At 38.7% G+C, this 25,855-nt stretch overlaps 1 protein-coding gene across 1 annotated transcript in view; it reads left to right on the forward strand.

Moving 5' to 3' along the window:
• Nucleotides 1-25,855, forward strand: part of LOC126466159 (small subunit processome component 20 homolog) — a 221,105-nt gene that overhangs the window by 26,131 nt on the left and 169,119 nt on the right. Inside the window, exons 3-8 of the mRNA XM_050096362.1 lie at nucleotides 11,590-11,923; nucleotides 11,998-12,216; nucleotides 14,765-15,046; nucleotides 16,614-16,864; nucleotides 21,428-22,004; nucleotides 22,550-22,771. Coding sequence (XP_049952319.1) covers nucleotides 11,590-11,923; nucleotides 11,998-12,216; nucleotides 14,765-15,046; nucleotides 16,614-16,864; nucleotides 21,428-22,004; nucleotides 22,550-22,771 — 1,885 coding nt within the window. The remainder of the gene's footprint in view (nucleotides 1-11,589; nucleotides 11,924-11,997; nucleotides 12,217-14,764; nucleotides 15,047-16,613; nucleotides 16,865-21,427; nucleotides 22,005-22,549; nucleotides 22,772-25,855) is intronic.

Genomic DNA, 25,855 nt, shown 5'->3' on the forward strand with positions numbered 1-25,855 from the left:
TGTCATCCTTAAATATAGTTGTATCAATTTACTGAATGGGTTTTGTGAGAACAAATATCATATTTCTTTCAAAGAGGGCCATTCACTTATATGGATTCAGGTAATAATTCAGCTAAATTCTTCGCCTGCTCCTAGATCCTATGTGACATTTGGGATATCCATCACATAACCAACTTCAAACGGTTTAGAACTCCCTTTTTTGATGGGAAAGACATGGGGATTATTCAGCTACACACACATTATTGTCAACAGTTGCATAATGTCGGCCTGAGAATCATTTGCCCACACATATCAGCAGCCTGTCATATTTCATGTGTGTTCCAACAACAAACCTGTAACAGTTTCTAAGAGAAGACGAAAAGGAACAACATCAAAAAAGGTTACTGAAAATAATTTGAAAATATGATGAACAGGCAAGTGTAGATTGTAGGCTCATAACTACATGTATGAGATCATGTAAGGAGAGTATCTATGATGAAGATACATTATAGTGCATTTAAAATTAGTTGCGACTTTTGACAGTTCAGTATGCAGCAACTGGTGGTAGCATAGTTGCCAGCGTGTGCTGAAAGTGGGCCCCATAAAGCCCACTTGACTATGTGAACAGCAAGCTGGCCTATTTGCAATCTTTTCGAACGATTTTAAAGAAACTATTAGTGAATAAACTCTGATTCTCGCACATCTTGTAGCTTTATTCATCAGCTTTGTGACGAACTGCCTATCATTTCGTTAATGGTTATAGGTAACATGATATTTTGATGTTAGGGAAACTACTGTGCGAAATTCTTAGAGTTTGTAGTGAAAAATACGGGTATCCATGAATTTGCCTTTGGTGCGTGTTAGATCATATGTAGCTGCATATGAAATTTAGATAACATATTGAATTATTCTTTGAACTTAGAACAACACCTCTATCTATCTCCACTGTCGAGAAAATGGAATGTATGTTAACGGCTCTGTCACGAACACGCGCGCCAGTGAAAAAGCCACAATAAAATTTTTATAAATCCCTCATATCTCATAAATGGTCTGAGATACCGAAACAAGTTTTTGGAAAATGATACCACGCAAAGAGGAGAGTATTTTGCCATATAAGTGATATGCAATATTTCTATATCTAATGTGATATTCAAGCAGTATAGTTTTTTAAATGAAATAATGTAACATTTAATGACCATCAATAGCTGATGAAATGAGATTTGCTGTGGGTTTTGCAACAGTATAAGTGAAGGAGATACAAGTTTATTTTAATACTGAGTGTGGGCTTTCTCATAACTGTTGACATGTCTTGCCCTCGGTTGTTAGTTTAATAACACACTGTTTTAGGATTCTGTCACAATTTTAACTGCATTAGACATGTAGTGAGCTGAATATTTGTAAACTCTGCTGTGCTTAGACATGGCACAAGAGAAGTTACGTATTATTCAAAACTTGTCATAATCCTTCATGAATACGTGTCTCCTCAGTCACATTACTCTTCACCTAGACTCATATATTCTCAGTCAGATTTAAATGAGCATGATATAGAGGAAGCCTGATTAAACTATGCCATTTCATTTAGCATCAGCCAGTTCATTGACCTGGCAGCATGGAGTTTTTGGCTTGTACAAAAGTTCCGTTAACTCCGCCTTACACAAGTTATGTTCACTTTTATCGAATGGAACATTTCTTTGTACCCAGAGCAAAATATTCACTTTCCTCCATGCATTGTTGAAGCTCTGTCCATCAGGTTGAAATGGTATGGCACATTGTCCCTTATTATTATCGAATTCAGAGGAATACTATACAGAACAACATTATCTTCACAGCCGGTGAACATGTTGTTGGACAACCACTTTCATTGCAAATCTCGTGTTCAGATGTGCTGTACTGTTTTTATCAAAGTGACGCCAACACAAAACACTAGTTCAGTACGTGATTACTGCAGAACACTTCAGCACAAGAAAATATTATTTTACAAGGAGAGCTAATGAACGTAGGTGCATCTAGTGCGCTGCACAACATGGTAGTGTTTATCCACGGTGTGGCAGCAGGGGCGCTTTACCAACTGAACCACTGGAGGCGTGGTAGGGAAAGCCAGCTCACCATTGGTGTTACCGGGGCAATGGCGTAATGTGCCCTCTTGTGTGCCAAACGTCAAAAGTCGCAACTAATTTTAAATGCACTATAAGTGCTTTAAAAGTGCTGATATATGTACTGGTACAAAGGTGGGGAAAAGCTGCTGAAGGAAGCAAATGTATCTACAGGTGGTAAAACAGGTACTGTAATTAATAAAGAAATATAGGGTAACAACCTCAGCTGATCCACACACTTGAAAGTAATAAGAGATGACACGGCCTATCAGCTAGTCAGCTATAGATGAAAATGTGAAGTTTCAAGAAAAGAGACAGAACAACAAAAATAAACAAACGCCAGGAGTAAGAATCGTCTATACTTACATTATTTTTCTTACCTCAACAGTGTGGGTAGACATTGACAGAGGGGGAAAAAAGAGGAAGCTGCAGAACTTGACTGAACTAATTAGAGCATTGGGGTGGCAGTGTGAGACTGAATCCTTCAAGTGAATGATAGCTGTGGGAGTCTTTGCAACATTCCAGATGACACAGAGTAGTTGGCTTGTTGGAAGTAAATAAAAAATTCATCTGAACTTTAGGGTAACCATTAGAGTACTTCATTCGTGTGTCAAAGTCGAATGTGCAGCACTTTTTCCCTTCGCTTACTTTCATGTAGGCACTCACTGAGTGCAATCTAACAGATGTGTGCACCCTTTCATGCAGCTAAGGAAACATGGTAGTTAGCTGTGTGACAGTACCGTGGGAGTCATATTGATAGACCACTGAGCCTACACACACTGCAACTTTGCAGCCTATGCACATCCACATGCATTCAACTTCGTTATGAAAGTCTCCCAAACAGTTGTGTCATTGGTTGCGGTGGTGCCAGTCACCTTCAGTAATTCCCATCAAACAGTACAAAGTTTATTTGCCCTCTCTCTTGCTCATTATAGCTATCATGTGGATTAGGTACATGCTTCCAGTGCTCAAGTTACCACCCAGCTTGTTGTTGAGCCATGTATGTAAGATATTTGAGACACTTTTATTGAACAGATGACCTCTACTATAGATCCCTGTCAGATATCTCAACAAACCAGTTTCTGACCTGATAAACCTTGCACAAAACAGGTACTCCTCGCTTAAAGTAGTTTTGAACTTGACAGAAACAATTTTGAGTGACCTTTTGGCAGCCGGAAATTTGTGAAATTATGTATTATCATCAAAAAGTGTGATACATTGAGAACTGCTGGAAAACAGAATTTTCATTAATTATACAGAAGATTGTTCACCAAAGTAAGATCATAAAAAAGGATTAAAAATGTCACAAGACTTTATTATTTGTCAAAAACTCTTAAATACCTACCGAACAAGGTGGCGCAGTGGTTAGCATTTGGAAGGATGACAGTTCAAATCAGCATCTGGCTATGTAGATTCAGGTTTTCCATGATTTCCCCTAAACAGCTCCAGTCAGGTTACAACTGTCACATGCTACGTACCTGCAGAGTAGCAAGTTACGTATTTAGCTTTTTCTACATTTTATTAGTAGTGCTGAGGTGGATAGAAAGTGCACATGCTGTGTGTGAATGCAGAAGGAACTAGTCACAGTTCTCAAACTGCTATGGTCAGCCATCTTCTGGTTGATGCCTCAGAATGTAACAGTGGCAGCTTGTTTCACCCACGGGCTCTGCTACTGATGCACTTTCCTGTGGACCCAACATGGGGGATCCGACTTCACTGCAAGGTGAGTGGTGGGTGGTGAAGCATTTGCATTGTTTGATACAGGGGGCCAATGTGGAGGGCTAGCCATCTGGTTTTGTCCATTCACCCTGTGAAATGACAAATGGTCGCTCCTTCAGCAGGGTCCAAGCAGGCACATGGGGGGAGGGTTTGCTAGTTATTGGGAGCGCCAATGTTAGGTGCATTATGCAGCCTCTTAAGGAAGTATCGTTAACTGCCAGAAACAAAGCCAATGTGCGCGCGGTATTTCTGCCAGGGGCCTCATCCAAGATGTGAAGACTTCATCTGCTATCAAGTGTGCAGGCTGCAGTCACCTGCAAGTCATGGCTCATGTAGACATCACTGATGCCTGTTGCTTGGGTTCTAAGGCTATCCTCAGTTCAAACAGGCAGCTGGTAGAAGTTGTGAAAGCTGCTGGCCTTGCACATGGGATACAAGCAGAGCTCACAATTTGCAACATTGTTCCCAGAGTAGACTGGAGTCCTTTGGTTTGGAGCCGAATGGAGGGTCTGAGTCAAAGCATTGAAATTTCTCATGTTGAGAAAGGAGAAAAAACAGTTTGTTTGGGGAAAAACTTCTATTGCCAGTGTCAGATAAATGTATATTTTATTTTCTACATCCCGTTACGACAGGTTTTGCTGTCATCTTCTGTTATTCAAAAATTGTTGTAATGAGAGGTGTTCATTATGAATTGGAACCTCATGCCAGGTTGTCATATTAGTAAATAAAATGTTTCACATTATGCGAAGATTTGTCCGAAATAAAATGTTTAAAGTCAAAAAGCATCTTGTACACGTGGCAATTATACCATACACGCCTTCTAAGGTGGTTCGTCAAAGATGTGGAACATGTCAAGGTAATGTAAACAGATGTGCTGTTGTACGTATTACTGTATATTGTGAATATAATAGAGGGAAACATTTCACATGGGAAAAATATATCTAAAAACAAAGATGATGTAACTTACCAAACGAAAGTGTTGGCATGTTGATAGACGCACAAACACACACACAAAATTCAAGCTTTCGCAACCAACGGTTGCTTCATCAGGAAAGAGGAAAGGAGAGGGAAAGATGAGAGGATGTGGGTTTTAAGGGAGAGGGTAAGGAGTCATTCCAATCCCGGTAGCGGAAAGACTTACCTTAGGGCGAAAAAAACGACAGGTATACATTCACACACACACACATATCCATCCACACATATACAGAGACAAGCAGACATTTGTAAAGGCAAAGCGTTTGGGCAGAGATGTCAGTCGAGGCGGAAGTACAGAGGCAAAGATGTTGTTGAATGACAGGTGAGGTATGAGCGGCGGCAACTTGAAATTAGCCGAGGTTGAGGCCTGGTGGGTAACGGGAAGAGAGGATATACTGAAGGGCAAGTTCCCATCTCCGGAGTTCTGACAGGTTGGTGTTAGTGGGAAGTATCCAGATAACCCGGACGGTGTAACACTGCGCCAAGAAGTGCTGGCCGTGCACCAAGACATGTTTAGCCACAGGGTGATCCTCATTACCAACAAACACTGTCTGCCTGTGTCCATTCATGCGAATGGACAGTTTGTTGCTGCTCATTCCCACATAGAAAACTTCACAGTGTAGACAGGTCAGTTGGTAAATCACGTGGGTGCTTTCACACGTGGCTCTGCCTTTGATCGTGTACACCTTCCGGGTTACAGGACAGGAGTAGGTGGTGGTGGGAGGGTGCATGGGACAGGTTTTACACCGGAGGCGGTTACAAGGGTAGGAGCCAGAGGGTAGGGAAGGTGGTTTGGGGATTTCATAGGGATAAACCAAGAGGTTACGAAGGTTAGGTGGACGGCGGAAAGACACTCTTGGTGGAGTGGGGAGAATTTCATGAAGGATGGATCTCATTTCAGGGCAGGATTTGAGGAAGTCGTATCCCTGCTGGAGAGCCACATTCAGAGTCTGATCCAGTCCCGTAAAGTATCCTGTGGTTCAGGGATTCCGGACTATATATTGTGTTTTTTAAGACATAACAATCCCCTGTGAGTGCTACATATGTGGACATGACCAGTGCTTTCTGATTGTTAATGTTTTATTTCTCAAAAACATGTGCTTAATGTTCTACATTTTATCCAATAATGTGATAACTTGGCATGATGTTCCCATGCACAATGAATATCTTTTGTAAGAATAATTTTTGAAGACCATAAGATGATTGCATATCCATCGAAACCAGTTATCTAAAAAAAAATGAAAATATAAAGTATGTTTGGGATGGAAACTTGTTGGACTGCCCTTGATAGGTCAGGGGTGCACTACACAAAGGAAGCACCTACTTGGGTAGCAGAATACTTGTGGAGTGCACTTAGGGGTTTTTAGGCTATGTGGTGCTTTGAGATACTCTGTCACCAGTCGACACACAGACAGTGAAATCAGATGGCTTTCAGAGTAAAGACACTCAAACTGTCAAAATTTTATCAGTAAATTGTCAAAGTATTTGTAACAAAATTCTCAAATTTTCTGCCCTCCAGGAAATTTTTCATGATCAGCATATTCTCAGGATTGAGAGCTGGCTGAAACCCAAAGTAGAAAGTTTGAGATGTTTAGTGAGTCATGGAACATATATCAGAAAGAGAGATTAGACACTTTTTTTGGGGGGGGGGGGGGGGGGGAGGGGAGGAATTTTCATTGCAGTTGACAAAAATATTGTCTGTAATTTGGTCAATTTTGAGTGTGATAGTGAAGTTATCTGAACATGATTAACAAGTTTAGGTGAAGGTTAATTGTTGGATGTTTTTACTGGCCACTTGATTCCACCATGGCCATTTTTAGAGTCTGAAAGAAAACCTATGCTCAGTAGTGCAGAAATACCCAGATCCTGCAATATTAGTTGGAGGTGACTTTTACCTACTGAGTATAGACTGGGATTTCTATGGACACATTCCAGGGAATATGGACAGGCAGTGTTCCGAAGTACTTTTGAACATGTTTTCAGAAAACTGTCTTGAGCAACTAATTCAACAGCCCACTTGCAATGGAAATGTTTCAGACCTTTTAGCTGCAAACAGTGACCTCATCGACAGTGTCAGTAAACAGACAGAGATTAGTGATCATGATGTCATCATAGCAATGATGGTTACCAAAGTTAATGAATCAGTCAAAAAGACTAAGAAATTTTTTTTGCTAGAAAGAGCAGATAGGCAGCTACTGGCATCCCACTTAGTGAATTAGTTCCAGTATGGCAGTAGTAGAGGGATTTACGGGCAATGCTCAAACGGATTGTAAATTATACTCTGGAGAAGTATGTGCCATGTGAATGGATTAAGAACAGAAAAAACTCACCATGGTTTAATAACAAAATCCAGAAAATGCTGAGGAAGCAGACTGTTGCACTCTTGGTCCAAAAGAGAACACAGAAATGATAGCAGGGAAAAGTTAGTAAGATTCATGCGTCAGTGGGTGAAGCATACAGCAACTACTGTCGTCATACCTTAGCAAACAGTCATGCCGAGAACCTGAGACAATTCTGGTCCTACATAAAACCGCTAAATAGGTTGAAGGTTTCTACCCAGTCACTTGTTGACAATCAGGTGTGGTGATAGAAGATAGCAAAAGGTAAGCTGAAATTTTATTAATTGATTTATTAACTGTAGTAACCATCATTGCTATGGTGGCATCATGATCACTAATCTCTGTCTTTATACTGATGCCATCAGTAAGGTCAGACATGTTTGTATTTAAAAGGTCTAAAATATTTCCATTGTAAGTGGGCTGTTCAACTAGTTGCTCAAGACAGTTTTCAAAAAATGTGTCCAAAAGTACTTTGTAAGATTGCCTATTCATATTCTGTGGGATGTATTCATAAAATCCCAGTCTTTGTTTGGTATGTGAAAGTCACCTCCAACTAATATTTCAGGATCATATGAAAATACCAACATCTGAACATTGCAGAGACTCCTATTGGGGGATGTAGTCATAGGTATCCCTGTTGTAGAGAAGCAAATGAAAGAGATGAAAACAAATAAATTGCCAGGTCTGGATGGAATCCCAGTTTGGTTTTACAAAGAGTACTCTGTGGCATTAGCCCCTTAGGTTGCTTGCATGTATCGTGAATCTCTCTCACCCAGGGCAATGTCCTAAATGACTGGAAAAAGCACTGGCGACTCCTATATATGTTGTTTTTTGTTGTTGCGGTCTTCAGTCCTGGGACTGGTTTGTTGCAGCTGTCCATGCTACTCTATCCTGTGCAAGCCTCTTCATCTCCCAGTACCTGCTGCAGCCTACATCCTTCTGAATCTGCTTAGTGTATTCATCTCTTGGTCTCCCTCTACAATTTTTACCCTCCATGCAGCCCTCCAGTACTAAATTGGTGATCCCTTGATGCCTCAGAACATGTCCTACCAACCGATCCCTTCTTCTAGTCAAGTTGTGCCACAAACTCCTCTTCTCCCCAATTCTATGTGATCTACCCATCTAATCTTCAGCATTCTTCTGTAGCACCACATTTCAAAAGCTTCTATTCTCTTCTTGTCCAAACTATTTATCGTCCATGTTTCACTTCCATACATGGCTACACTCCGTGCAAATACTTTCAGAAACGACTTCCTGACACTTAAATCAATGCTCGATGTTAACAGTTTCTCTTCTTCAGAAACGCTTTCCTTGCCATTGCCAGTCTACATTTTATATCCTCTCTACTTCGACCATCATCAGTTATTTTGGTCCCCAAATAGCAAAAATCCTTTACTATTTTAAGTGTCTCATTTCCTAGTCTAATTCCCACAGCATCACCTGACTTAATTCGACTATGTTCCATTATCCTCGTTTTGCTCTTGTTGATGTTCATCTTATACCCTCCTTTCGAGACACTGTCCATTCCGTTCAACTGCTCTTCCTTTGCTGTCTCTGACAGAATTACAATGTCATCGACGAACCTCAAAGTTTTTATTTCTTCTCTATTGATTTCAATACCTACTCTGAACTTTTCTTTTGTTTCCTTTACTGCTTGCTCAATATACAGATTGAATAGCATTGGGGAGAGGCTACAACCCTGTCTCACTCCCTTCCCAACCACTGCTTCCCTTTCATGTCCCTCGACTCTTATAACTGCCATCTGGTTTCTGTACAAATTGTAAATAGCCTTTCGCTCCCTGTATTTTACCCCTGCCACCTTCAGAATTTGAAAGATAGTATTCCAGTCAACATTGTCAAAAGCTTTCTCTAAGTCTACAAATGCTAGAAACGTAGGTTTGCCTTTCCTTAATCTTTCTTCTAAGATAAGTCGTAGGGTCAGTATTACCTCACGTGTTCCAACATTTCTACGGAATCCTGTATATAAAAAGGGTAAATGAACTTATCTTCAAAATGACAGACCAGTATCCTTAACATTAGTTAGCTGCAGAATTCTTGAACTTATTTTCAGTTGAAATACAATAAAAGTTCCTGTCCACAAATCAGCGATGTTTTAGAAAGCATCGCTCATGCAAAACTCAGCTTGCTCTGTTCTCACACGATATCCTGTGTGCTATGGATGAACAACAACATGCAGGTTTAGTATTCCTAGGTTTCCAAAAAGCATTTGACGTAGTACCCCGCTGCAGACTGATAACAAAGGTACTAGCATATGGAATAGGTTTCCAGATATGTGAGTGACTTGAAGACTTCTTAAGTAATAGGACCCAGTGTGTTGCCCTCAATGACGAGTGTTCATCAGATGGAAGAGTATCATGAAGAGTGCCCCAGGGAAGTGTGATAGGACCACTATTATTATCTATATACGCAAATGATCTGACAGACAGATTAGCACCAGATTTGCCAATGATGCTGTGGTGTATGGAAAGGTGTCATCATTGAATGACTCTAGAAGGATACAAGATGACTTAGACAAAATTTCTAGTTGGGGTGAGAATGGTAGGTAGATTTAAATGTAGAGAAATGTAAGTTAATGCCGATGAGTAGGAAAAACAATCCCATAATGCCAAATACAGTATTAGTAGTGTGCTACTTGACACAGTCAAGCCAATTAAATATCTGGACGTAATGTTGCCAAGTGAAATATAATGGAGCAAGCATGTAAGGATCATAATGGGGAAACCGAATGGTCGAGTTTTGTTTATTGGGAGAGTTTTAGGAAAGTGTGATTCCCTGTAAAGGAAACAGTGTATAGAACACTACTGCGACCCATTCTTGAGTATTGCTTGAGTGTTTGGGATCCCCACCAGGTCAGATTAAAGGAAGACATTGAAGCAACTCAGAGGTGTGCTGCTAGATTTGTTACCGGTAGTTTCTGTTGACACACAATTATTATGGGAATGCTTCAGGAACTCAAACAGGAATCCCTGGACAGAAGGCGACATTCTTTTTGAGGAATGCTATTGAGAAAATTTAGAGAACTGGCATTTGAAGGTGACTGCAGAAGGATCCTACTGCCATGAACGTACATTTCTTGTAAGGCCCACAGAAAAATTAAAGCTCATGCAGAAGGACGTAGACAGTCATTTTTTTCTCTGTTTGTGAGTGGAACAAAGCGAGAGATGACTGATAGCGTAACAAGGTATCCTCTGCCTCTTACCATATGTTAGCTTGCGGAGTATTTATGTAGATGTAGTACTGCCCAGATGGTTCCTTTGCAAGAGCACAGCTGACTTCCTTCCCTTTTCTTGAAACAATCCAACCTTGCACCCAGTCTCTAGTGGCAAAGTTGTCAAAGGCACATTAAACCCTAATCTTCCTTCCATCTTGAATGTCTATATAGACAGTCAACCAAAATCTTAAGACACAAAATCCCTCTTATGTGGTGATGCTATAAACACTTCAAAGGCATTAAAGAGAAATTAACAGCTGGACTAAAAGTGTTTTCCCATTAAAAGGATTTTTAGCTGAACTGGCATCTAAGACTCATGTGCATAATTTTTGTCTTCAAAATAGAAAAGATCAAAGACACTGAAGATTATGGGGAACAGAACTGCATTGGAGGATAGCATAGGCCTACATTTACATTTCTTAGACAAACTCTAGCCATTGGAAGTGAGAACTCATCTCCGCAGTACATCAAGCAATTGGTTAAGTAAAAGTAATCACTGACTGTGTACAGAAGTTGGGCAGTGCACAGCTATGTGAATAAGAAAGGGAACACAATATTACACTTCTTTAGAACTCAAACACATACCTACAGTCTCTTGGCACAGCAGTCTGTAGAAGTAGGCATGTATGGTTATCTTTACCTGTTCTATTGTTTATGTTCTGCCCATAATGCACCTTTGTTTGTATTTCACCCTAAATTTGTTTTCCCCATGACCTTCCCTATCCACAACGATAAGAAGAATATATTTCATTTAGATGGATTTCTGATACTTATGTCATTATTGGATACAATAATGTTTTATTACAGATATACTACTTTAACATTGTAAATATCCCCTTACTCTGCTGTAGTTTCATGCAGGGGGAGAGTGTGTCATGTCATATCTTGTAAGACTTGTAACATGAATCACGTTATTAAGAAATTATAAAAATCTTCTCCTCGCTCTGCCTCCCCCCCCCCCTCCCCCCCCCCCCCCTCCTCTCTCTCTCTCTCTCTCTCTCTCTCTCTCTCTCTCTCTCTCTCTCTCTCTCTCTCTCTCTCTCTCTCTCTGCTTGTGTGTGTGTGTGTGTGTGGGGGGGGGGGGCATCCTTGCGTGCATGCATGCATGTGTGCACACGCTTGCACTCACGTGTTCGTACATGGGTGCGTATGTATGTGATACGTGTGCGTGTTTGTGTAGATTAGCCTATGTATGAAAATTAGCACCATTTTACAAATTTTGTGATAAAAAGAAATTTTTTGTTTGTTTTAGGTTGGTTGTGGCTCTTGCACAAGATCTTCGTCAAGAGATTTATCCTTTTTATCAGGATATCTTACAAAAATTAATTCCTTTGCTGTCAAGCAAAGATGCTGATCAATTAGAATGGACATTCAATTGTTTGGCTTACTTATTCAAATTCTTGTGGCGATATCTGGTAAAAGATGTGGATGCAGTTTTTGATAGCCTGATTCCTCTTCTTGGAAATTCAAAGCCACCTTATATAAATAATTTTGCTGCTGAAAGTTTTGCTTTTATTGCACGCAAAGTCAAGGACAAAACAGGATTCCTTGCTTTAATTTTAAAAACACTCCAAGAAAAACCAGAGGTAACTAGAGAGAAAAGATTCACAATTTTCTGTAAATATTAGAATAATTTCTACAATGAAAGTTTATTTTGCAGGGACTTTCAGGTTGTGGTCGTTTGCTGTTTGAAGTTATTAAAGGTGTGTCTGGCCAGTTCCATAGCTGTGCTGAAACAATATTACCTTTATATATGAAGTCATTAAACAATGCTGCATTACCACAGGACTTGTTATTTGATGTGTTATCTCATTTTATGACTGCCCTGACCAGTGGAACCCACCCACAGAAAGCAAATACTTTGTGGACTGCATTATTTGTAAGTACCATAATTTACTTTTAATCTGAGTTGAATCTAATTTTTGCTGCAGTTACTCCAGGAGTATTTATGTTGTAATATATTTAATAAGATAAATAAATTTATGAATTTTGGAACAATTGACAAAAATCCAAGTTTTTGGAAGGGCTATCTGCAAGATGTTCAAGAAGTAACAATGGATATAATTCTTATAACATGCTTATATGCTTATGTGTTGTGAAAACTTTATCCCTTTGGGTAGAGTTGGAGTAGAGTTTCACCAGTAAGTAATTCTGTAATTCATTATATATGCAGAATACACTAATATCTTCATTTTAAGTCACCAGTAGCAGTCTTCATGTATGTGGTGTCCTCAAATGTGCTAAAACCTTTTGCCTGTATAAAGTATGAATGTTGATGAAAACGGACTATAGTGTAGAGATATTAAATACAGTATATTGTTTGCATATATTGCATAACATTAGTAAAATTGAAGAAAGGAAGGAATGTGGTGTACAATTAGTAATATTTATGGCAGATGTCACTGAAAGTGGACTTTTCAGATGGCGTTCAATGTGCCGGTAACGTGTTGTAGGAAGTTAAGGACAACTTGAACTGTGAGTCAAAAAACTTTTTTTATGAAATTTTAGTCAGGCCATGAAATGAAAAGTTGTCTGTTAATAGTATGAAAACAAGGAGAAAATTTCTTACCCTTATGGTGAATTATGGTCATTTTGTTGCCAAAAATGCACCTTTTTTTATTTTAGTTCCCTTTCAGGTCAGTGTGTTTTGTCCAACTTTTTCAGAGTGTTGTGACTATCTTTGAAGTGCAAGTTACTATCACTTTCTGATACTATGAAATTTGAAAATATCCCATTTCTGCCATTGCAAAATATGACATGTGCCCCAATTTGAGGCGTACAGTTCTTGAATGACTTTTAAGAATACTCAATGCAAGTGCACCTAATTGCTTGCAGGTCTTGAATAATGTTGAAAAACATATGGTGTAGGTGTTGCATCGATTAACTATTCGCACATGTATGTAGGTGACTAACATGTATCAATCTCTTACTTAATATCTGTGCATTGTAATATTTTATATTTATCTTTGTGATTTCATTAATATCTTCATATCAACAGTAACACGCCCGTGTTTCTTTTTAAGTCCACAATTAGGGCAGACACTTTGAGTAATATATTTATTTATTTTTGTGGCTATATAATTAAAGCTATCATAATTTACTAACATTTTTTATTTTGTTGTCACCACTAGCTGATCACATGGTATTGCCCTATTTATTTTTACGTCATCTACAACTCACCCTTATCCCACCAGTAGAGGTGAAATGTGACTAGGACCATAACCAGTCAACCAAAGACTGTGAAGCCTTTGCATATGTCTCTAAATCAGTAATTTTTTATTTCTTCCCATGTTACCACCTCCTTGCCCCATCTCATCTGTCACTGGAGTGTTAGGTAAGTTATTGGGACTGTCATCTAGGGTAGCATATGGAAGTTTTGTTAGTTCATGGTGTCTCTATGACATGATTTGGCCAGGCAAATAAAGTACCTCACGGCCTATAGATGACTCCTGACAATAAAAACAGAGGAAGTCATTGAAACCTTGGTTCAAATGGCTCTGAGCACTATGGGACTTAACAACTGAGGTCATCAGTCCCCTAGAACTTAGAACTACTTAAACCTAACTAACCTAAGGACATCACACACATCCATGCCCGAGGCAGGATTCGAACCTGCGACCATAGCGGTCACGCGGTTCCAGACTGAAGTGCCTAGAACCGCTCGGCCACTTCGGCCGGCATTGAAAGCTTGATTTTACATTAAATCTTACACTGCAAGAAATCCTTGAAACATTTATCTGCTGATATAGGTTTTTTTTTCCTAGGTTTTTACATGCTACCCAACACACCCATTATGGTGTTGGAAGGAATTATCCCAGCAGTATTTTATTCCAGATAGTAAGGAATATGATTACCATCTTGTTGTCTGTTTATTTGTAAATTGCTGTTGTGTTTGTTATGCTTTGATGTCACCACTTTCCCACCACCACCACCAACAACAACAACAACAACAACAAGAATTGGTGTTAAAGGAGTCTCATTTCTACTAATTAGTTTCCGGCACTATGTCACATGCTTCAGGTGTTTCATACGTGTCCTGGAGCATATATATACATGTCCACGCATTCATATATTTAAAAGTGTTTAGATTACCAATTCTCACATATAAACCCATAGCCTCAGTAAGTGCCGTTAAAACACTTTTATATGTATGTAACACGATGTGTCTAGAAACACAGTTTTGAGTGTTGTCTCTTTAAGTGGTGAGACATCTTATTATGGAGAATCCCAGTAATTATTGAACATTTTTGCATGACAAATATTATGTAATTAGTACAATATATTCACTGTACTGTGCAAAGGTAATTTTTCCTCCCCAACCCTTGAGAGCATGTGAAACATTTATGTGCCATTGACTGTAATCGAAATAAATAATATGTACAATATTTGTATTTTATTTCTTCAATGAAATAAATTTATTTGTGCAGGAAACATTGCAGTTTTTCCAGTCATCTTGGTCCACTGATCACAGTCAGCACAATGAGAAGGCTTTGCTGTACCTGTTGAAACTTTTTTATCAGTTAGTTCAGCACAAAAATGGTGTCTTTATTGTGGATTCAGGACTGACAACGAAACATCTGATTAATATTTTAGAGAAGCACAGTCTTCCAGATAGTGTTTTATCAGTTGTTCTAGACATCGGGGCATGCTTGCTTCTTTCTTCCCAGCTAAGACTTTCTCAAGAACACGCTAGTTTGCTTTTACTTAAGGTAAGTGCTTTAACATGAGGAAGTGTACATATATTTTTGAACTGTTCACATTTTCTAGTTGAAGAAGATGAAATATCAAAAACAAAGCCTAGTCACTTAAAAATGTATGTTCTGTAATAAAACTATAAATCTTTGATAACTGCGTCCCTCTTAAGTTTAGTGTAATACATCTTATTTTTAATCATTTTATGTTAAGTTTTTCTAATTCTTAGCCTCATTAAATTTCACATATTGTTCAAAACTAATCGATTTATTTTGACATGCAGCTTCCTTTTTTACGTGGCTGAACATTTTGAAAGGGTCCTGTCAATTGAAATTTGCCAGTCATGCACATTTCCTTAACTTGCAATTCACTACTCTGTTTGCGAGTGTATGAACAGTTACAGAAATCCATTTTTCCATTAGATTGATCTGTATGTTCTTAGACAGTATCAAAATAATGAATTGGCACTCTACTTAAAACATATACAACACACTGATTTTACTGAAAATCTTCATATATTCCAAAAAATAAAACTTGTACCTCAGGTTGACATAGGTTTCACATTAAAAAACTGTGCTTGACACTGCCTCTGATGTGGTCTCAAGCAAATGCCATAAATAACTTTACAGTAGTATGGAACAAAGTCTCACATTGTTGGTTTCATGTTTTCTACAAAATTACAATTAAAGTTAATTTGATGAATTTAGTAATGGAAGAAGCATTGTTCTGACATAAAGTTATATGCTTGTTAGTAATTATATCAATCCATTAATACTGCAGTGCATAAATTTGCAGTGCTGATTACATAAACAATGACGCACACTAAAATATGAATTACAACAACATTACGCTGTTTTAAAAGATGCTAAAATGTTTTCATCAATTTCAAATAGGGTTTTTTTCCTAATCTGATGGGACCAATGATCTTGCTGTTTAGTCCACTGCCCCATATCAACCTTTTATACAGAAGTAAAGATTCTAAATTTGAAATCTAATAGCTGGTGTATGTCTGTGCTTAGGCAATGGTGACGTGCTTTGAAATTTAATAATTACATTAATACATTACTATTTCAATTGAAATCAGTAAATGGTTATTTCATCAGTACAGTGTATGCACTGAGATCAAGACTGTAAGTTGTGTGTAATAAAGGGATACAAAACCTGATATAAGGATTGTAAACTTTAGTTAATCTAAAATAAAAATCGTAGTGATACATTCAGAATATGCAATCCCATTCTGCTGTATTACCAGGCATAACTCTCATAACCACCCTCACCCCCCACAAAAAAATATTCTTGACTGCAGAGTCAAAAAACACACTGTTCAGTTTCTGGCAAATATTAATTCAAATGTATCATCATTTATTTAAGTTGTGGATGATTTATAAATGCATTAAATACTGTTACTAAGTTGTCAGCATGTGGTTCATGCATGAAAGCAATATTTGACATACTTTCAGTTTTAAATTATTGCGGTTATACTAGTTGCCTTTCTTTAAATAGTGATATCATTGTTCCTTATTGTATTGTTATTCATATGTAATATTTTCAACATAAACCAACACATTAAAACCAAATTTTCAGATTCTTGGCGTGCCACGTCCCACTTTGTGGTTGGAATTCACTCGCAAGATAATGACGTATTCAGGGTTTGACACTCTGGTTTTACCGCGTCTTCTCCAGTACTGTAATTCTTGTTTGCCATCAAATGAGGATTGTCACCGAGTCTTATATGTTTTAACCCAGCTGTTATTATATAAGGCTCCTCTTTGTGCTTCTGGTTGTGATCTGGAAAAGTGGCATGTGTATCCACTCAACTTTGCACAGTTTGAAAGGTAACTAGTTCGGAAAAAAATTTTACATTTGAATCTACATTTCCTATGGCCTGGACTCTTTTATGGAAAATCACTAAATAATATTTGCATGGTACAGTGAGGCATGAGTTCAGATGAATAAGAAATCATTAGAACAGACACAGACAAACAACTGCTCAGAAAGCTGTTCAGTGTTTGTATTTATGTTAATGAAATAAAACTTTAACAGCATCCTGCTTGATAAGATAACTTTTTTCAAGTACACAACTGGAGTAGTTGGTGACAGATATGACTACATGTAGGAAGTTTTCAGTCCATGACTTAAAGGAACTGTTGCCTTACTAGAACAGTATACTAAGACATTTTGACCAGGCATGGAAGAGAGACAACGAGTTAGTAGAGAAGGTGTTTTACAACGAGCCACATATGCTTCATATACTGATGAGCAGGGTTTCATCATATAATTATTAATTTTCTTACCCCTTAACAATTTTTTTCAAATTATGCTCCAAATAAAAATATTATTTTATTTATGAAAAATGTCCTGTAACAAATGACATTTCATATAGACAGCTAAAGGTGGCTTTTAAAGCTGAAAATAATAAGTTACAAAGTTCTGAAAATTGCCAATAATAAATTCCTAAGTATACTTGTGCACTGGACTTTGACTAAAATATCCTGAAACTTGAAGTCTCTTTTTTAGTTCCTGTGTAGCCAAGAAGTCCAACCATGTGCTTCACAATGGTTTCCTGTGAACATAAATCATGGGGAAACTTGCTGGAGCACAGTGGATGAATGTATCTCATACCACTGGCAAGCACTTGTCACTCAACTGACAAACTGTCATCACTTTCAGTCTCTATTGAAGTAACAGCACATTCTTCTTCACTTTCTGAGCTGCTAAATTCAATGTCCAAATCAGGATCACTACAGTAATACTGTTTTGAAATCGTTGCCTAAACAACAATAAAGTAGAGAGTCTAAAAGTGCGCATTTTTTTTGTTGAGTATCCAAAGCTGCACACAGTAAAGATGACATCTAGTGACAACCTCCACAACCAAAACACAACAGCCCAACTACAAATGTAATACCAGGTGCTCTCCAGCCACTGAACATCTAACTGTCAGTGCTGAAACTACCGGAGTATAAATGGAGTTTTATTTTTTCGAAAATCTCTTCTTCAGTTGCCTTAGTATACTCCAAGATTTTAAGTTTATGTCAAAATAATAAAAATTAGGTAGCTCAGGGCGCACACACACACACACTTACGCAAGCGCAACTTGCATACACGTCTGCAGTCTCGGAAAGCTGAAACTACACTATGAGCAGCAGCATCAGTGCATGAAGGGAGTGGCAGGTGGGTGGGGGTAAGGAGGAGGCTGGGGCAGGGAGGGGGGGAGGCATACCCCGTCCATATCAAACCTAACAACCACCAGCAATACCTCCACTTCGACAGCTGCCACCCGTTTCATACCAAGAAGTCCCTTCCGTACAGCCTAGCCACCCATGGTCGTCGCATCTGCAGTGACGAGCAGTCCCTCTCTAAATATACCGAGGGCCTCACTGAAGCCTTCACTGACCATAATTATCCTCCCATCCTTGTACAAAAAAAAAAAAAAAATAAATAAATAAAAAAAAAAAAAAAAGAAAAAAAAAAAAATAAAATATCTCCTGTGCCTTATCTTTCCAGTCTCCCACCACCTCCCAAAGTCCCACAGTCCAGCCACAGAGGAGCATTGCCCTTGTAACTCAGTACCATCCGGGACTGGAGCAACTGAATTACATTCTCCGCCAGGGTTTCGATTACCTCTCGTCGTGCCCTGAAATGAGAAATGTCCTACCCACTATCCTTCCCACCCCTCCTACCATGGTATTTCGCCATCCACCAAACCTACACAATATACTCGTCCATCCTTACACAACCCCTGCTCCCAATCCCTTACCTCATGGCTCATACCCCTGTAATAGACCCAGATGCAAGACCTGTCCCATACATCCTCCTACCACCACCTACTCCAGTCCGGTCACTAACATAACCTATCCTGTCAAAGGCAGGGTTACCTGTGAAACCAGTCATGTGATTTACAAGCTAAGCTGCAACCACTGTGCTGCTCTCTATGTAGGCATGACAACCAACAAGCTGTCTGTCCGCATGAACGGCCACCGACAAACTGTGGCCAAAAAACAAGTGGACCACCCTGCAGCTGAACACACTGCCAAACATGATACCCCTCATCTCAATGACTGCTTCACAGCCTATGCCATATGGATCCTTCCCACCAACACCAGCTTTTCTGAATTGCACAGTTGGGAACTTTCCCTGCAATACATCCTACGTTCCCGTAACCCTCTTGGCCTCAACCTTCGTTAGTCACTGTCCTCATCCATCCAGCCCCCTCCCTGTTCCCATTCCAGCTCTGCCCAGCTGTCATTTCACTGCCACTCCCAGTCTTTTAATTTCTTCTTTTTATTTTTATTTCTCTCCTTTCTGCTACTTACCCCCTCCCCCCTCCGCACCTTCTCTCCTGCCCTCCGTCTAAACTGCAACATTTCACTGTCCGCCACTCCCACCATACTATCCCTCCCCCTCCCTGCCACAGCCTCCTCCTTAGCCCCATCCACTCACCACTCCCATCATGCACTGGTGCTGCTGCTTGCAGTGTAGTTTCAGCTCTCTGAGACTGCGGAAGTGTGTGCAAGTTGTGCTTGTGTGAGTGTGAGTGTGTGTGTGTGTGTGTGTGTGTGTGTGTGTGTGTGTGTGTGTGTGCGTGTGTGTATGTTTGTCTACTGCTGACAAAGGCCTTAATGGCCGAAAGCTATGATTGTGTGAATCTTTTTATTGTGCCTATCACGAGTCAGCATCTCTGCTATATGGTGAGTAACAACTTTCCTTCTCTCGTATTGTGCAAATGCTGCTTAAGTCAGTTTCAGTAGCTTTTCTCTGTGATGCTGATAAATAAATGTTTTAAGTTGATAGAAAAACTTTTGAAAGTGATTTGTTCTGTGTCCAATTTACTATAACATTTTCATTATTGAAGCATTGAGTGTTAGAGCTACAAATTTTTGTCTGTAAGTCCTCATATGTAATGTTATTCTTAGCTCTTCACAGAGTTAGAAATATGTACATGGTGTAGAATGCTTTGGTATTGGAATTGGGTGATCCAGGGATCTCTAAGCAAGAACCTGCTCCCAGGTAGACAAGGAGCAAAACATTTCTTATCAATATCACTAAATCATACTTGTCATTTCTTTAGTAAATTGCTATTTGAGTTAAACTCAAGAAAGGTCATGACAAATTCTGTTGGTGAATATAGCTGTGCCTGTTCAAGCACTTTAGTGGTCTGATAACAAACTGAAACTATTCATTGTGGCAGGCAAGTTCACTAACTGTAAAAAGGTAAAGAAAGTTTATGTCCAGATGGACCACTGAGAATGATAGCTGCCGAAGAATGCAAACACAATACGAATACATTAAATACCCCAAAGTACTGGCACTAGAGCTTTGTGAGCTCAAGTTGCAGTGTAGCGTAGCAGTACAGTGCCCGGCTGGCAGCTTGAGGTAGGCTCTGTAGGCGGTGGTCTCTAGGCTGCAGAAGAATGTATTGCAGTCTACTTGCGGCTACGTCGTAGCGTGGAAGCAAATAGATCCACATTAGCTGCACCTTGTAGTTGCATTGTTAATGAGATAGCAGTGGTGGCATCCTGAGGTGCACTTGATGAGACGCCATGGTGGTGGTTGTAGTTCAGAACATGTACTGTTTTTGGCCCTTGTTGCCATGGTCCCTGAGAGCAGATCAGATATCAAGACATGTCCAAGAATGTACTGCCATGTAGTATGAGAAGGCAACATCCTTGTGCGATGAACATGACCTGTATATGCATGTGATTTTCTCTCTCTCTCTCTCTCTCTCTCTCTCTCTCTGTGAGTATAGCAGTGTCACATTAGAAAATTATCTGTCTTATATCTGTAGCCAGTTTTGAAGGAATTATTTTTTCAGATTTTGTTTTTTTCTTTGCAGTCTTGGTAAATATTGTGATACTTCTTACTATCCCCATGTAGTGTTTGTGTGTATGACTCCCAACATGAATATTAGATGACACTGAAATAATTACAGTTGATGTCAGTGTAGTGCCTGCCCAGAGACAGAGCTTTCTGTCAGTTCTTTTCTATTCTTCATTGCTGATTGTTGTAATGGATGTAACAGGAAGGGCAGAGATTGTGACATGTATTTCTTGGTGGTGTCTGAAGGAATCATCTCTTTTGTATACTGGCAAAGCTGAACAGCATAGTTTTTTTTTCCACCATCAGAAATTGTCCAGTGCAGCATCCATACAGTTCTTCTTTCCATGTGAACTGGTTGTTAGTTATGTTCACTTGAATGACTGTATAAATTTCACACAACTTAGCATTTACCTATCATCTCTACCAGTCTTCCAATAATGTACCTCTACCTAAAATTAATGAGATACTGATAAGATCTCAGCACTTTCTAGCTTAACCTTTGTAACACAATTGTGATTTAAACATATATTCCATGTATAATTGAAGTAGATTCAAAACTTATGATCTGTTCATTCTTGCAGGTTAAAAACTCGCCAGTCACTTGTGAAAGCAACATTCTGTGATTTTGTTATTGACATATTACAATTTAAAACAGCTGAGGAATTGGCTTCCCATTTTGAAGACTGTGTATGTGCATTGATTTGTCTTCCTCATCTGATTCCTCAAAAGACAGATGAGAAATTTATAAGTGCTCTCATTCATTTGGCATTCAAATTTTTGTCTCAAAGCTCTGTTAACAACAACAGCATGGAAGTATCAGAGGAAGAAAGAGGAGAAATGTCAAGAGATGCTCAAGACTTTGCCACTCCACAGAGTAACATATTAAATGAAGAGCAACTATTGTATTTCATCTGTCTTGCTATAGAAACAATGGTACATATAATGAGAGGAGACAAGCTGGAAGATATCTTGAAACTTGAAGTAATAGATGACTTATTACCATATGCATGTAAACCAAGGTTTGTAAATGCATTGCGAGCAATTGACATATATCTAACTGCAGTCAATATAAGTAAAAAGGATGATGATGTCCATCTTACACTCCTGAAAAAATTACATAACAAACTGGAAAGGAATCTTTCTTCACCATTTCACAAGGTAAGCAGGCATTGTTTTTGTGGTTGGGTTGCACAGTTAGAAAAGAGAATGACTCCTCAGCATGTCATGATATTTTACTTCTTTTGAAGTGTTTCGTTGTATTATTATGAACAATTAAAATAAAAAAATCAAAATATTACAAGATTTGAACTTAGATTCAAAATTGTTTTGGAAAAACTTTTAAGATATTAGTATTGAAATTGTTTTGCTTGAGGCTTTCCCAATGGACTATTTGTTGAAATGGCTCTCTGACGAGACACTAGATATTGTTGTGAAATCCTACAGTTTTCATTGATACAAATGACGAACCATCACACTTGAAAATGTACATCAGTTGTGCCAATGAAATACTTTGGGAATTTCACATGTAACCTTGTAGATCTTTTTGAAAAATTAAAAAAAAAAATGCAGCCTTGTAGGTTCAACAGTGCATATTACCTTCATTTCTGTATGGTGTGTGTAATAATTAATAATTTCTTTCTATAGTTGTCTTAATTTTTAAGTGCAGATTTAAGTTCTCAATTGTGTGTAACACACTTTCACAGGTCCGGTTCCTTACAGCCCATATATTTACTCTATTTGAAAGTGAATCAAAAGAGTCTGAAACATTGAATAACAATGTTCCATCATCTGTCTTCCATCTTTGTTTCACTTCAGAGTCGATACCACCAACTGTTCAAGATTATAGACAGAAATTGCAACATATGCAGAATTTGGAATATGAAGCTACAAGAGTTTCTCTGTCACAAAATTGTGACTTTAATAAGGTAATCAATTATTAAAATTTTCAGAAATAATAAATTTACATACTAATTATTTCATATGACTAACATTAACTTAATAAATTTTATACTTTGTGTGTGTATGTTTGGTGTCTTATTTTACTGAATAAAACAGAAAGGTCAGTATCAAATACTGATAAGTTGTTGTTGTCGTCTTCAGTCCAAAGACTGGTTTGATGCAGCTCCCCATGCTACTCTATCCTGTGCAAGCCTTTTCATCTCTGAGTAACTACTGGAACCTACATGCTTCTGAATCTGCTTACTGTTACATCTCTAGGTCTCCCTCCACAATTTTTGCTCCCCACACTTCCCTGCAGCACTAAATTGGCGATCCCTTGATGCCTCAGAATGTGTCCTACCAACCAATCCCTTCTTGAAGTCAGGTTGTACCAAAAATTTCTCTTCCCAATTCTGTTCAGTACCACCTCATTAGTTACATGATCTACTCATCTAATCTTCAGCATTCTTCTGTAGCAACACATCTCAAAAGCTTCTATTCTCTTTTTGTCTGAATTGTTTATTGTCCATGTTTCACTTTCATACGTTGCTACACTCCATACAAATACTTTCAGAAAGCAGTTCCTTCAATTTTAACTAGTTTCTCTCCTTCAGATATGCTTCGAAAAGTTCTTATTAATTAAAGAAATGTCATAATATACATAAATGCATTTAAAAATAAAAATCATAATATGTGTAAAAATCCATTTTCAAATAAAACCTTGTTATTCTTAAAAATTCATTAGGTATTCGGTTTTTGAGTGTAATGGTTCAGCTATTGTCGTCTCATATGGTCAACACTTCGTGTTGAGCAAAATGCACACAGAGAACAGTACACATACTGGGAAGCCCTTTTTTTGTACTAATGCTCAGACAAAGCAAATATGTAAAACCAACCAAAATATTAATCCACACCAGCCTAGTTCCACAAGCAAGATCATTTAAAAGTAGATGGTCAGAACTGAAATAGAGAACATAAACACTGAACACAGTGGATTCTGCTAGCTGTGGTCCTGCTCAGCTCCAGTACATTGCCCCTGAAACCCTGGGATGACAAGATGTGATGTGACATAGCAGCCAGGAGTTTGTCATTTGTTTGCAGAACCACTCTTGCTGTAAACCCCCTCTTCTGCTGTACCATTTGTGGGGAAAGCTGCTAACTCACTGCCAAAAGTGACAAATACAGGATCCATCTGCTGGAACTGCTTCTGCTGTAGCCACTGATGGTAGTAGCGCAAATTGTGCTGTCAGTGTCCAATTGATTAGCATTGTGTCAGTGACTGAACACTGATGTGATGGTGGTCAAATTCACTGGTTGTAATGAGTAGTCAGATGATGTTATATACTGTCAGAATAGGAGTTGCTTCTGGTGCTGACATTTCCTGGAAGCCTTCAGTCCCTACAGAGAACCTTGTTCTTTTGCACAGCAGTTGCATGTACCACAATTGCACTGTGTGTGCATTTGGAAGAGACGTGGGAGAAAAAAAAAATCTGGGTGAAGTTGGGGGTTTTATGACAGGACGATAAAAGCATTCAACAAAAGTGGAGGATGTCAAGTCGTACATAAATTACTTAAGAATGGATGAGCATACATTTCAGTTCAGTGAAGTGTCTCATCATATCATAAAGCACAATACTCACTTAAGAACTGCTATATCTGTAGAAGACAGGCTCACAATAACACTTTGATTTCTTGCTGCAGGAGAGAGTTACTCTAGCTTACAGTACAGCACTCGAATACCACAGTGCAAATTAACTAAAATAATACCTGAAATGTGTGAAGCACTTTATAAAGCCCTAAAGGCCAATATCTGAAAGTAAATAAATGTTCAATACATTTTATGTGAATTAAGAACTATTTTTATTTTAGATCAAAGTAATAATTACATTTTATGTCCCACAACTACAAAAGTAATAGAAATGTTTGAAGCTAATGAGGCACTTTACAATATGAGGCATCCTGAGTACAAAAATTGACAGTTTTATGTAGATACATCCTTTTTGCTTTCTCGTGAAAGTAGCTTGAGCGGAGACCATCACTTTTCTTTTTATGTCGTCAGCCGTGGACCCGGGCCGTATCTCACGACTAATGATCTCCGCAATTGTTTTGTAGCTCTCTAATCTCCTTAATCTATTTTTGTACTCAGGGTGCCACACATTGTAAAGCGCCTCGTCAGATTTATACATTTCTATTAGTTTTGTAGTTGACGGCACACACAAATTAAACTTCACAGCCATGTTTACAAGCACACTACGGTGACAGAACACTGTAGCGATGCTAGCGCTCCAAGTAGTAACATTTCACACTGCAGTGAACAGAAGACAAGTGACTTTTATGATCAAATCTATAGCGAGGCCCTAGTTTTGATCATATTGAACTGACGACGGGTGACATTTGACAAAGTTCCCTATTACACCATCAAATTTCTTTGGCATAAATATTCGACATATCAACTTTGACAAAGAAATATGATAGTGTACTACTGGCCTTATTGATTGTTGGTCAGTAAATATTGCTTTGAGCCAGGATTTTCATACAGGTGGTACCTCAGTGACCCATAAGGAGCAGTAATGAAACCTTGGACTGATGTTTGGGTTGAATTAACACTCAGTAGATGTCATGTTCAACTCCTGGCAACAGGACTCCATCTTGGGGCATAAGGTGATGTTCAATGCAAAGTATGCCCTTGATGATGATTTCATCAGGGATGATAGACATTGTGCTCACCCAGACAGTGTCCTTTTTATTACTTCACGTAGTATGACATCTTTCCATGTTTTTTCGTGCAAGTACAGAGGCAATGATTGGAAAGTCTTCCAACATATGGAATGCGCATGAGTCAGTTTGAAATAAGATGACTTCCTGCTGATCTAAATCAAGATTGAGGTCTGCTGATATTCTGAAAATGGTGTCTGTGTTGGCATGGTTTGATATTGGCTTGTAAATGATCTGATGGCTGTAGGATGACACAAATAAAGCCCACCTTTGTAAGTGCTGTGCTGTTTTATTCAGCATTGATGACCGAGAGCCAAATAATGCTAGTAAATGTTTGTAAGGTAATTGGATGTATA

This window comes from Schistocerca serialis, chromosome 1 (genome assembly GCF_023864345.2).
Source record: "Schistocerca serialis cubense isolate TAMUIC-IGC-003099 chromosome 1, iqSchSeri2.2, whole genome shotgun sequence".
Lineage (NCBI taxonomy): Eukaryota > Metazoa > Arthropoda > Insecta > Orthoptera > Acrididae > Schistocerca > Schistocerca serialis.